The 14,153-nt window shown below is 35.9% G+C and overlaps 1 protein-coding gene across 1 annotated transcript; it reads left to right on the top strand.

The window, feature by feature from the left end:
- The first annotated feature begins 4,483 nt into the window (after window positions 1-4,483).
- LOC122731858 (olfactory receptor 1020-like) lies at window positions 4,484-13,743 on the top strand. Its single transcript, XM_043972117.1, has 3 exons — window positions 4,484-4,509; window positions 12,074-13,007; window positions 13,675-13,743. The coding sequence occupies exons 1-3, from the start codon at window positions 4,484-4,486 to the stop codon at window positions 13,741-13,743; spliced, it is 1,029 nt and encodes a 342-aa protein (XP_043828052.1).
- Window positions 13,744-14,153: the final 410 nt, after the last annotated feature.

Raw genomic sequence — 14,153 nt, forward strand, 5'->3', positions numbered from 1 at the left:
GTTACTGTGTACAATGTTCTCCTGGTTCTGCTCACTTCACTCAGCATCTGTCCACTTAAGTCTTTCCAGGTTTTTCTGAAATCTGACTGCTCATCATTTTTATAGAACAATAGGGAACTTACATCTTTACATGGGTAAAGATGGATATAACATTAGATTCAAATTCTCACAAAGTACTAAAGGTACAATGTAAATATTCATCTGATGGGAAGGCACCTAGACTATAAGAATACAGGGAAATAAATTTTCATTGTTTCCTCCTTGGACTGGTTATGGGTCCCTGTTTGGTCATACTATAAAATACAAGACATTTATAATAACCAAAATATGGCAGCCAGATGTTAAAGCAATCTTAGACTGTTAATAGAGGTAATATGATGATTGAAAATGTAGTAGTGTCCTGCACACTGCACTGCTCAACTCACATATAGAAAACTATTTACTTATGGACATCACAATTTAGGAAGGGTTTGGACAAGTTGGTGTGTGTCCAATGGATAGTCACAACTGTATAGCAATGGGATAGGAAAATCTACAATGAGATAATCATATTAAATGTAAGAGAAGACAGGGTGAGATGGGAAAAGATGCTAGATTTCTCAAATACTTTAACATGTCACATGGTAGAGGTAAAGAAATTACACCTACATTTTCCCTAACTTCAAACTGAAATTTGTCATTTTCTTCAGTTTTTAAAAACATTATTCTGAGAAGGGACTATGGTGTTTACCAGACTGTCAAAGAGGACTTTGACACACAAATCAAAGAACTCTTGGATTGTATTTGTTCATTTTAGCCACAGAGGGCAGAGCAAGGACTGATAAATGGAAGCTGCAAAAAGGCTTAAGATTTTTCTGAAATGTAAGGAGAAAACAAATAAACAAAAAGACTTCCTAATGATGAAAACTGATGGAAAGTTAAAATGGGGGGCAGGTAGGTGGCACAGTGGATAGAGCACTGGCCCTGGAATCAGGAGGACCTGAGTTCAAGTCTGGCCTCAGATACTTGACACTTATAGCTATGTGACCCTGGGCAAGTCACTTAAACCCAATTGCCTCACCAAAAAAAAAAAAAAAGAAAAGAAAAAGAAAAAGAAAGAAAGAAAAAGAAAAAAAAGAAAGTTAAAATGGGTTGTCACAGTGAATGGGAAGCTCCTCTGCCTTGGAGATTTAACAGTGAAGCCTACGTGATTGTTTTTTTCTTCCATGTTGCACAGTGCTTGGAACATAGTTAATATTTGTAAATATTTGTTAATTATATGAATGATTTGATAAGTATCAGCAAGATGACAGGGCCTTTGGGTTTCCTTCCAGCCCTAAAACTTTATGATTCAATATTGTGCTTCATATTAGTCCTGTTTTCCTTTTCTTTAAGGGTAACTTCCCTAGTTATCTAAGCCTTTCCCACTTGTGTTTACTAAAGACAAGTTTTGCTTATACTCCAAAATCCTCTAATGTTTGTCTGGTTAGATAGTAATATGCTAATCATTATTATTTAGAGAAATGAAAGTTAAAACAATTTTAACATATCATTTTATACCTAACAGATTGACTAAAAAATCAAGGTTAATTTAACAAATATTGGAGGGAATGTAGACAAATTGGGATAAATTGGTGGAATTGTTAACTTATCCAGCTATTTTGGAGGGCAATCTGGAATTATGCCCAAAGAGTTATTAAACAGCCTCTACCCTTTGATACAGAAATACCACTACTACGTCTATTTCTAGAAATGATTAGGGAAAAAGAAAAATAACCTATATGACCTAAGATGTTTATAGCAGCTCTCTTTGTGGTGGCAAAGAACTGGAAACTGCAGGGATGCCCATTAATTGGAAAATGGCCAAACACATTTTGGTGTTTGATTGTGATGGAATACTACTGTCCTATGAGAAATGAAAAGCTCAGTGATCTTAGATTGGAACTCAAAACTTTAAGTAAAAATGCAAAAACAAGAAAAACATGGAAAGATGCATGAAATAATGAAGGGCAAAATGAGCAGAACCATTGTATGTATGAAAAAACTGTTATGTATAGCAACAGCAATAGTTTTTGAAGAATGACTGAGTCAATGTAATTTTGACTATTATAAATATCCCAATTATTTATAAAGGACATGAAAAAAGACACTATCTGCTTCCAGAAAAAGAAGTGATAAATAAAAGTATATATAGAATATTTTGAGAAAATAATGGGATTTGGCAGATACTCAAAGACCCCACCTGAAGATTAATCTAAACTCATTGAATTAAGTGAGAGTGATTGACTGCTGATTAGCCTACTTAAAGTTAATTAGATTGTTACCACACCTGGCCTGGCCTTTCAGATATTGTTCTCAGAAGAGAAGGACTGAACTAGACCACCTTCAAGTCCAGTGAACCAATGAATTTGGATAAAGCTAACTAATCAACTTGAAGCAGTGTGTAAGGACTTTCTCTGCTCCAGACCTATAAAAAGCTTCCACACTCAGTTTGCTGAGGAGTTCATGGTTGAAGCAGACTCGTGGTGGAGGACTCGAAGAAGAATAGGACCCGGCTGGAACTCTAGGCTAAATAGGCTTTTTCTTAACTTTCTGAACTCCGAGTGTTTTCCTTTTTACTAATACCTAGTGTGCTTTAATAAATGCTTAATGCCCAAAGCTAAAGCTTCTAATTTAAGGCAACCACACATTTAGATTTTAAACATCACTATATATGTATTTATATGTGTATATATACCTATATATGTAGATATATGTGTATATATGTCTGTGTGTATGTGTACACACACACACACATATATATATATATATATACACACACACAGAGACATATATATATACACACACCCCTATTTGTTTCTAATGGTAACCATATATAGAGTGGGGATGAGAAGGAACAAAAAAGAAATTTACAGTATAATTTTGTTGTTTATTTGAAAGGAATAGCAAGTTGTGCATAGTAAATTTTCAGTTTCACATGAAATCATCTTTTTATTGTACTATGTTATGGAAATGTTTGTTTTATTCTATAAATTAAAAATAAAATGAAATTTAAAAATATAATAATATAGCAGTTTGCATTTATATAAAACCTGCTTTTTGCTAAGCACTGTGACAATATGATCTCATTTGAGACAATAATCCTCAGAATTTAACATGGATCTAGGAAAAATAAAATATTATTGAAACTTTAAAAAATAAGCTTGGGAACTAGGTGCTGCTATTATTATTATTATTATTATTCCCATTTTAAAGTTTAGAAAACTGAGGCAAACAGAGCTTCAGTGATCTGTCCAAGGTCACATAACAAGTAAGTGTCTGAAGCAGGATTTGAACTCAGGTCTCCCTCAATGCTCTCTCCCCTGCACCTCCTAGCAGCCACTTAATTCTGTAGGTAAATCTCTGGAGATTCAGCTCCAAATGGGAAATGTACATGTGAGAGAATCTGATGATATTTGCATGATTGAAACTTGGGACTACTTCACTCAGGAAAGTGCTTCTGAATAACATAAACTTGCAAAATAGTAACACTTTACATTTTTCACTATTCTAACTCTTTGTGGAGTGATTGCAATAATTGAAAGAATGTAGGTCTAGAAATCAGAGGAACAGGAAGAAAACATAGAATTCACAATGAATCTCTATTATTTTAATTGCATTTTTGCTATTTGCTCATTCTACTAACTTAAGTAATAATTACTGATGTGCAAGTAACACAATTTTTTATATGTAATATAAGTAAAATATATATTAAATGTATAACAGTATATTTGTATATATTATATTATGTTTTTATATTGTATAAATATAGCTGAACTCCTCTAGGAACTGGGAAGGCAGGTACCACAAGTTTTATGATCTTAATTATTTATGATCACACTCCTGGTCCTGAGAGATTAATGAAGTGTATCTCTTTATTGTTATATCTTAGCACATATTAAGAGACTAGGTGATCTGAACCATAAGATGTTCATATGTGCATTTCATGAATTGATTGACTCAATTTGCAAAGTTCTAAGAGCCTGGTGGAGGAAACAGCTTGTGCAAAATCTTAGAGTCAAGAAAGGATCAACTTTACCCTATTTATTATAGGTTAGGATTTAGTGATTTCTTAAATGTATTCATACATTGTCTTCCTTTTTTTCTTCCTTGATTTCCCTACCCAACTAATAAAGTCACAGGAGAGACTACAATTCAGCATTTGCTATGTATGCATTTTAATTACTAGTGTTTAACAATTCAGAACACTGAACCCAAGGGACTTCAGAGACCACATCTCCAAGGATTAATGGCTTCCTTATTAAGGTCCTTTCACTGTAGTAGGACCAGTAACACTGTATGCTATTATTTGATCAATTCAGTGACCAGATGTCAACCACTACCTGTTATTCATAAATCACAGCTGGGGCCCCCTGAATGGAAGGTTAAGGAGTTGTCAAAGGGAACCTATGTGTTTATCTGGTTTTCCACATATTTAGAAGTAATGCAAACCCCATTAGCCTCAATGGATCCTTCCCATGGACACACAAGGTAAGGACAAATATTCTTTTATTTTAATGCTACCAGAGAAATACATTCTCCATAAGAAAATGGGACAATCGTCTTGCTCCAGATGCACAAGGTAGAAATGTAAAGAAACATTAAGCTAGCTTCATAAATTAAAATGAATTAGATAAAACTTTAGAATATACAATAATAGAACTGGAAAGGACCTTAAAGCACAGAACATGCTGAAGAATGTTAGAGCTGGAATCTTAGAACACACAACATAGAATGTTACAGTCGAAAGAGACCTTAGGACATAGACGATAGACTATCAGAGTGGGAGAATTTAGGAGAAAGAATGGTAGAGGTGGCTGAAAGCTTAGAGATCCTTTACTCTTATTAAGCCTCTCCCATTAAACTATCCCTTGGGTCCCCAGCAAGGCAATTGAAGACTTTGATTTTAACTTGACTTTTCTACATCTCACAGCCCCTTGACACAGTCCCTCCATTTGCTCCTCCTCTACTTCTATCTCTGATAAAGAGATATTCCTGGTGCTTGCAAAGGTCAATTTCTGTACTCTTGTACCATCCCCTCCCATCTTTTTAAACAGAGTACATAACTATAATCCCTTTAATTTTGTAATCCTTCATCTCTCATTATCCATTGAGTTTCCTGTGCCTACAAGCACATGCTGGCATGTGCACACTCACACACACATACACACACACACACAACCCTCCACCATCATTAAAACAAAACAAAACACCCTCACTAAAATCCAGCATCTCAATAGCTGTGATCTCTCTCTCTCCTTTTTTTCCTGCCCAATTCCTTGAAGAAGCTATCTGTTCTCAGTGCATCTGCCTTCTCTCCTCCCATTTTCTTCTAATCCCTCCATAACCTGACTTTTGACCTCTTCATTCAACTGAAGTGTCTTTTTCTAAAGCCAAATCTGATAGCTTTTCACAATGCTTATCCTTCCCAACCTTTCTGCACTAGTGTATGCTGCTGGCCCCTCTCTTGTCCTGGAACCTCTCTCCTCACTGTGTTTCTGTGACATTAGTTTCGTTTACTTCTTTTCTTATCCATTTGACTGACTTCCAGCCTTCTTTGCAGCTTCTTCATCCCTAACATGTCCCCTAACTGTTGGCAGATCCCATGATTCTGCCCTGGGTTTTTCCTCCTCTACATACTCTCTCTTGTTGCTTTCACCCTACATTGGCTTATCATCTTGGTGTTAATGTCACCAGCTCTATATATCCAACTCTATTCTCCCTACTAAGGCCCTCTTCACCCAATACTTGTCAGATATTTTGAACCAGATCTCTTCTAGACATCTCAAGCTCAGTATCTCCAAAATTTACCTTAATATTCCCTTTCCCCCAAATCACCCTCTCCTGTAACTTCTTCTGCCAAGGGCAACACTATTCTTCTAGTCACTGAGGTTTCAGATTTTGTGATCACTCTTGACTTTTCATTCTCCTTCACTCTACACAAGCCACTCAGTTACTAAATCTTTTTAATTCTGCCTCTAAAACATCTTTCCTAGGTATTCCCTTGTCTCTATTCACAAAATCACTACCTTAGTTCACACCTTCATAATTTTTCACTTGGACTATTATAATTTTCTGTTCTTTCCATGGTGCAAATCTCTACCCTTTCCAATTCATCTTTTGCAGAGATGCTAAACTGATTTTTCTAAAATAAAATTTTATATGTTCCTCTTCTATTCAACAAACTCCAGTGATTCCCTGTTACTTGCAGGATCTTTGCTACTTAAAGCACTTCACAACCTGGTTCCAAACTCCCTTTGCAGCCATATTGCACATTACTCCCCCTTTGTACTCTAATTCTAAATGACACCTTGCCTAAATTTTACTTCCCCACCCCCATACCCCACCCAAATCACTTTATATTTACTCTGAAGCTCTTGATCTCACTTTCTCTTCTCACTTTTCTCTGTTTCTCTTCTCTCTGCTTTCACTCTCTTTCTCTCCTTTCTATTTTTTCTCCCCCTTCCCATATATATATATACACATACACTCATTTCGGGCAGGTCGGGCTCATCAGCCTTGGCAGGCAACCCGCCTAGGGGAAGGAAACCCTGATTTTAAACCTCTGTTGCCTTGCGGCTATACCCATATATGGGAAAGGCTTCGGGAGCTGACCCTGAGGAAAAATCAGGAGTTGGAGTCCCTTAGGCAGTTGGATATTGGACATCACATCCCTCTGGCAACTTCTGCGGCAGCACTGGTACCAAACTGTATTGGTTCTGCCTCTCCTTTGGATCCACCAATGTCGCAGAGAGGGAAAACCTGCTGCATGGGCAACAGCTTATTTTCCATATTGATCTGCCCAGGCCAGTGCCCTGGAGAGGACACTCCAGCTACTCCTCATGGGGTAGATACAACAGGGGATGTGGCAGTTAGCGGTTATAAGTCACTCAGGAGCTGCGGCTCCCACATTGGACTGCACAGCCACACTGTGGCCTGTGGCTCTTCAAGGCACTGATTCTTGGTCATCTTTGACTGGTGGAGGCCTACTACTATATACATCTATATATTCTAATTCCTACTTGGAAAATTTACTAATAGTGATATTATGGGCAAATAATTTGATGTCTCTGAACCTATATTATATGTTCTCTGAGAGCATGGCCTGTTTCACTTTTATGTTTGTATGCTTAGCTAACATCAGAGTACTTGGTACTTAACTGATTGAGGTGAAAACAAATTTTCTTTATGTTAAATCCAGCCCATTATCATCCAAGCTAGACTTCATTCAGAGCTATGAATAAGGCCTTCCATCCCCGTGTGCTGCCTCAAAGACCAGTTCTCTGTCCTCAATCTTCACCAAGTCAAAAATAACCAGTCAAAGCTGTGAGTGAGATAGAGAAAATTGAATTGGTTAGTTGGTCCTGTGTGGACCAAATAGCTCTTTGAAACAAGATGTTATTTTCTGCATTTTTAGCTGGGCATCATATGGCTGTAGAATGTGTATGAAAGAGAACACACACATCTACTCTGGTAATGTTAAGGCATATGGTTGGTTGTATCTTGTTGGATAAGGAGAAGCGACCCTGAACCTGAGAGCTGTTTCTTATCACCAAACTAATTACTGTATGGGATTCATTCATTTAGCCAACATTTTTTAAACGTCTACTGTGTGCCTAGCAGACTATTTTATGTTCTGAGGATATAAAGCATTCCCTGACTTCAAGGACTTCACACTTCTTTTTTGATCTGTAAACACACACACACACACACACACACACACACACAACCAAAACAAACAAAAAAAATACTATCATCACCACCAACAAAGACACTGCATTTCTATAGAACTTTAGTGTTTGCAAAGGGCTTTACTTATATTTTGTCAGTTGAGAGTTATAAGGACCCTTCAAAATGGATGATATTATTATCCCTATTTTAAAGATAAAGAATAGGATTGACAGAGTTGAAAGAATTTGCCCAGGAGCCAATCCTAGATCCACCATCAGGAGCTTCCTCACTGCTATACATTTGATAAGGAAAGACTTCTCTATGCATAAAACTTCAGTAATTCCCCCTCCCCCTTACCATGTTTTACAAATTCTCATATGCAAAGCTCTCAACAGTTTGACCTTATGTTACTCTTCCATCCCTGTCTCACATTACTTCCTCTTTACACTCTATACTTCAATCAAAATGTAATAATTTCTGCTCTCAAATACACATTCTTATTTTACATTTTGGGATCATAGACTTAAAACTGGAAGAACTTTAGAACATGTCCAATGTAATCCATTCACATACACCCCATTTTTCAGATGAGGAATGTGTCTCAGAAATGACTTAATGAGAGGAAATTAAGATAAAAATTAGGAGAAATTTTTCCCAGTTACATGCCAATAAATTTGACAGTGTAAATGAAATGGATTAATGTGTGCAAAAATATAAATTACCTAGATTAAAAGAAGAAATAAAATAAACCAATTTTAGAAAAAGAAATTGAACAAGTCATCAATTAACTTCCTAAGAAAAAAATCACCTAGACCAGATGGATTCACAAGTGAATTCTACCAAACGTTTAATGAACAATTAATCCCAATACCATATAAATTATTTGAGAATATAAGTGAAGGAGTACTACCAAACTTCTTTTCTGAGGCAAATATGGTCCTGATATCCAAACCAGAAAGAACCAAAACAGAGAAAGAATAATATAGGCCAAATTTCCTAATGGATATAAACAGAAAATAAATAAATAAAATATAGCAAAAGAGTATGGCAATACATAACAAAGATCAAACACTATGACCTTGTGGGATTTATACCAGGAATGCAGGGCTGGTTATGTATTAGGAAAACTATCAGCATAATTGACCATATCAATAACAAAACCAACAGAAACCATATGATTATCTCAATAGGCTCATAAAAGGCCTTTGACAAAATGCTGCACCCATTCCTATTAAAAACATTATAGAGCATAGGAATAAAAGGAATTTACCTTAAAATGATAAGTACTATTTATTTAAAGTCATGAATAAGCATTATCTGTAATGGGGATAAGCTAGAAGCCTTCACAATACAATCAGGGATGAAGCAAGGATGCCCATTATCACCTCTGTTATTTAATATTGTAGTAGAAATGTTAGCTATAGCAATAAGAGGAGAAAAAGAAATTAAAGGAATTAGAATATATAATGAGGCAACAAAACTCACTATTTGGAGATGATAAACAGCTACTTGAATATATAAACAACTTCAGCAAAGTTGCAGGATACAAAATAAACCCAAATGTATCATCTGCATTTCTATATATTACCAACAAAGTTCAGCAACAACAGATAGAAAGAGGAAATTCCATTTAAAATAACTGTGGCCAATATAAAATATTTGGGAGTCTATCTGCCAAGACAAAACCAGGAACTGTATGACCAGAACTATAAAACACTTTTCACACAAATAAAGTCAGATATAAGTAATTGGAAAATTAGGCTAAGACAATATGACAAAAATGACAATCCTACCAAAGTTAATTTATTTATTTAGTGCTATACCAATAAAACTATCAAAAATATTTGATAGATCGAGAAAAAATAACAAAATTCATGTGGGAAAACAAAAGTTCAAGGATATAATGGAAATCAATAAAAAATGAAAGAAGCTGGTCAAGCAGTACCAGTTCTCATACTATTATAAAATGGTAATTATCAAAACAATCTGCTTACTGGCTAAGAAATAGGAAGGAGGATCAGTGGAATAGAATAGGTTGAAATTACACTATAGTAAATTACTATAGTAATCAGTATATGATAAACCCAAAGATCCAGGCTTTTGAAACAAAACAAAAACTGCTGAGAAAACTAGAAAACAGTCTGTCAGAAACTAGGTATAGACTAAAATCTCACACTGTATACTAAAATAAGGTCAAAATGGGTGCATGATTTACACATAAATGATGATGCCATAAACAAATTAAGAGAGCATAGAATCATTTATCTGTCGGATTTATGGGCAGAGGAAGAAATTAGGACCAAAAAAGATATACAGAGTGAAACAAAATATAAAAATAGATAATTTTTGATTATATAAAATTAAATTTTTTTGCACAAACAAAACTAATGTAACCAAGATTACAAGGGAAGAAGAAAACTGGTAAAGAATTTTTGAAACAAATATCTCTGATAAAGGCCTTATTTCTCAATTATAGAAAGAACTGAGTCAAATTCATAAAAATATAAATTATTTCCCAATTGATGTGATCAAAATATATGAACAGGCAGTCTTCAGACAAAGAAATGAAAGCTATCTTTAATCATATGAAAAAATGCAAATTAAAACAACTCTGCAGTATCACCTCACACCTATCAGAGTGGCAAATAAAACAAAACCAGGAAATACTGGATGTTGGAGGGGATGTGGGAAAGCTGGGATGCTAATTAGCTTTTGGTCGAGTTGTGAAAAGATGCAACCATTCTGGGAAGCAATTTGGAACTATGCCCAAAGGGCTATAGAACTGTGTGTACCCTTTGATCCAGCAATACCAATGCTAGGTTTATATTCCAAACATCATCCCCCAAAAGAGAAAAAGACATATTTGTATAAAATTATTTATACCAATTCTTTTTGTAGTTACTAAGAATTGGAAATCAAAGTAATACTCATCAATTGGGGAACAGCTAAACAAGCTGTGGTATATGATGGTAATGCGATATTATTGTCCTCTAAGAAATGACAAGCAGGATGATTTCAGAAAGGACTGGAAAGACTTGTATGAACTGATGTATAGTGAAGTGAGAAGAACTAAGGGAACTTTGTGCACAGAGACAGCAATATTTTTTGATGAAGAACTATGAATGAGAATTATTTTCAACAATACAATGATCCAAGACAATCTAAAAGGACTATTGATAAAACATAGTATCCATTTTCAAAGAAAGAACTGACTTTGTGAAATACTGACTGAAGCATGTTACTTTTCACTTTTTTCTTTTTTTTCTTTTATTCAAGTTTTATTGTACAAAATGATGAATACTGTAATGTTTTATATAATCATAAAATTATAATCCATATCTCATTTCTTATTACTTCAGGGAGGAGTAAGGGAAGGGAGGGAAGGAGGAAAAATGGAACTCAAAACTATAAATAAAAATAAATGTTTGTAACTTTAAAAAAAGAAATGGCTACATGACTAACTCAAGGTACATGCCAACAATAACCCTGTATTTCAGATTAGGAGCAGGTGTAATACAAAAGTCATAAAAATGGAAGTCATATATGTAGTCATCATAATATGGAAGAAGAACTGTATTTAGGAGTCAATGACTAAGCCCAGAATAAAGATCTCATCTTTTGACTTCTTGAGTATCCTTGTATTAGTTACTTCTTCCCAGGAGTCAATTTCCCCATCTGTTAAAATGAACAACAACCATCATTTTAGTCTTACTTCAAGGTTTTCAAGTTTTTTTTCAGCCTTCATCTCTTATGAGCCTACCACAATGTTAGGGCCTATGTATTGCTGTCTTCATTTCATAAACAAAGAAATTGAGGTACAAAGAGATTATATGACTTTCCTATGGTTGAACAACTTTTAAATGTTAGATATGAAATTTAAACCCAAGTCAAATTAGATGGCCTCTGAGGTACCTTCATACTCTCCTATTCTATGGCATTATAATTCTAAACACTGCATCTCATAACCAACCACAGAACTTATTCAGCAACCCATCTTTCCTCTTTGGAATTGATGGATGCCATAGAATAAATGGATGCCATAGAAAAAATGGATGCCATCCTTATTTATCTGGGATGATTTGGATGTTGTCTCCTGATTAGATGAAAAGGGATAGACTAGGTGATCATAGGGCTTAGATTGAGAAGAGACATTTGAGTTATCTAGGCAAAGCCCCTACATTTTACAAAGACAGAGACTGATGCTCTCCAAGCTGAAGGGATTTGCCTTAACATCACACCAGTAGAAAATGAAAGAACCAGGACTCAAACCCAGGTCATAAAGCTTCCAATTCAATATTCTTTGTAATTTTCCATGCTGGCAACCCTCCCCCCATTTCCCTTCTCTGATTGGGTTACTTATGTGTCTCATTCTTTCTCTATTTAGCAGGAGACATTCTTCTTCTGATGCATTGATTTGGAGTAATCACAGCACAGTGACACATTTCATTCTTCTGGGATTCACTGACCATCCCGAGCTACAACCCATTCTCTTTGGGGTATTCTTCATGATCTATGTGATCAGTATGGTGGGAAACTTGGGGATGATCCTATTGATTAGACTTGATTCACGACTTCACACGCCAATGTACTTTTTTCTTGGCAACTTGTCCTTTGTTGACTTCTGTTACTCCTCTGTCATCACACCCAACATGCTCATCAACTTCTGGGTGGATAAGGCAGTCATTTCTTGGAGGGGTTGTGCCACTCAATTTTTCTTCTTTGGTTCTTTTGCTGGCATTGAGGGCTTTCTGCTAGCGGTGATGGCATATGATCGCTATGTGGCAATCTGCATCCCACTGCTATATACCACCACCATGTCTCAAAGGCTCAACATCATACTGGTGTCAGGAACTTATCTTGCAGGTTTTGCCAATGCAGCAATACACACAGCTTTAACCTTTAAGCTGTCCTTCTGCCGCTCTAATGTCATCAACCACTTCTTTTGTGATACTCCACCCATCTTGAAACTCTCCTGTTCAGATACACATGTGAATGAGCTTGTCATTTTTGTTTTTGCCAGTTTTAATGAATTGAGCTGTCTCTTGACTATCCTTGTTTCTTATCTACATGTCATTGTTGCCATTATGAGGATACGTTCAGCTGAGGGAAGATACAAAGCCTTCTCCACTTGTGCCTCCCACCTGATGGCTGTCACCATCTTCTTTGGGACAATTCTTTTCATGTACCTCCGCCCTAGCTCTAGTTATTCCATGGACCAAGATAAAGTGGTGTCTGTGTTCTACACAGTGGTGATCCCCATGTTGAACCCCCTGATCTATAGTCTGAGGAACAAAGAGGTGAAAGCTTCCTTTAGGAAAGTCATTATACAAATATCCTCATCCTCTAATTAGTGTTGTTTTAGAGTAATTGCATTGGGGGGGGGGCAATGAGGGTTAAGTGACTTGCCTAGGGTCACACAGCTAGTGTCAAGTGTCTGAGGCTGGATTTGAACTCAGGTACTCCTGAGTCCAAGGCCAGTGCTTTATCCACTGTGCCACCTAGTTGCCCCCTAGAGTAATTGAATTTTAAAGCTGGAAACGATAGGGTAGTAGCACCTAGAACTCAGTATTCTGGAGGTACGACAGAGGATATAACATAGACTGTAAAAACTAGAATGGACCTTAACACTGAGAATGCAGAATGCCAGGAACAGCTAGATTTCATAGTAGATTGAGTATTGCACCTGGAGTCATAAGACACAAATTCAAATATTGCCTCAGAATCTAACAAGCTTCATGATGGTGGGAATGGCACATATCCTTTGTCAGGCTCAATTTCCTCATTTGTAAAGTGGACATAATTGTAGCACCCATCTCTCAGAGGATCAAATGAGATAACATATAATGTGCTCTGCAAACTTTAATGCACTATATAAATGGTAGTTATTTTTTAAATTATAGAGATAAAAAGGAGAACATAGAACATAGAATTCCAGATCTGAAAGATACTGTAGAACCTGGACTAAATTTTTTTGTACTGGAGGAGACTTTAGATCAAAAAGGAAAGAATGTGAACTCTGGACTGGGCCATAGAACAAAGATGGCAGAACAATGAGGCATAGTTCAATGGGAGTAAGCGGAAGAGATTGTTTGGAGTAGAAATCTGCTATCATTCTACTAGCTGTAATATTTCAGTTTCTAGTAATCTAGTACACCAATGTTTCAAAGTTTTTCATGATCCAGTGAAAAGAAATCAGAACTAAAATGATGGGAAACTGAAGTTCTAATCCATTTTCCAGTTAGGTAACATTGGGTCAGTCAGATTTTCTTTATGAAATTCCAGAAAGCCGTTGTCATAATTCAGATTTCATTTGTTGTACCTTTTGTCAATTGTAATTTTATACATTTTAATGTGTGACTTCCTTCAGTACTTCTTGGATCTATGAATACATCAGTAGGGACACTATTGTCAGCAAAACAAATTTAACTATGTTTCAAGAGTTCTTCTAGCTGGAAACTTCATTT

The sequence above is a fragment of the Dromiciops gliroides genome, chromosome 6 (assembly GCF_019393635.1).
Source record: "Dromiciops gliroides isolate mDroGli1 chromosome 6, mDroGli1.pri, whole genome shotgun sequence".
In the NCBI taxonomy this organism is placed as follows: Eukaryota; Metazoa; Chordata; class Mammalia; order Microbiotheria; family Microbiotheriidae; genus Dromiciops; species Dromiciops gliroides.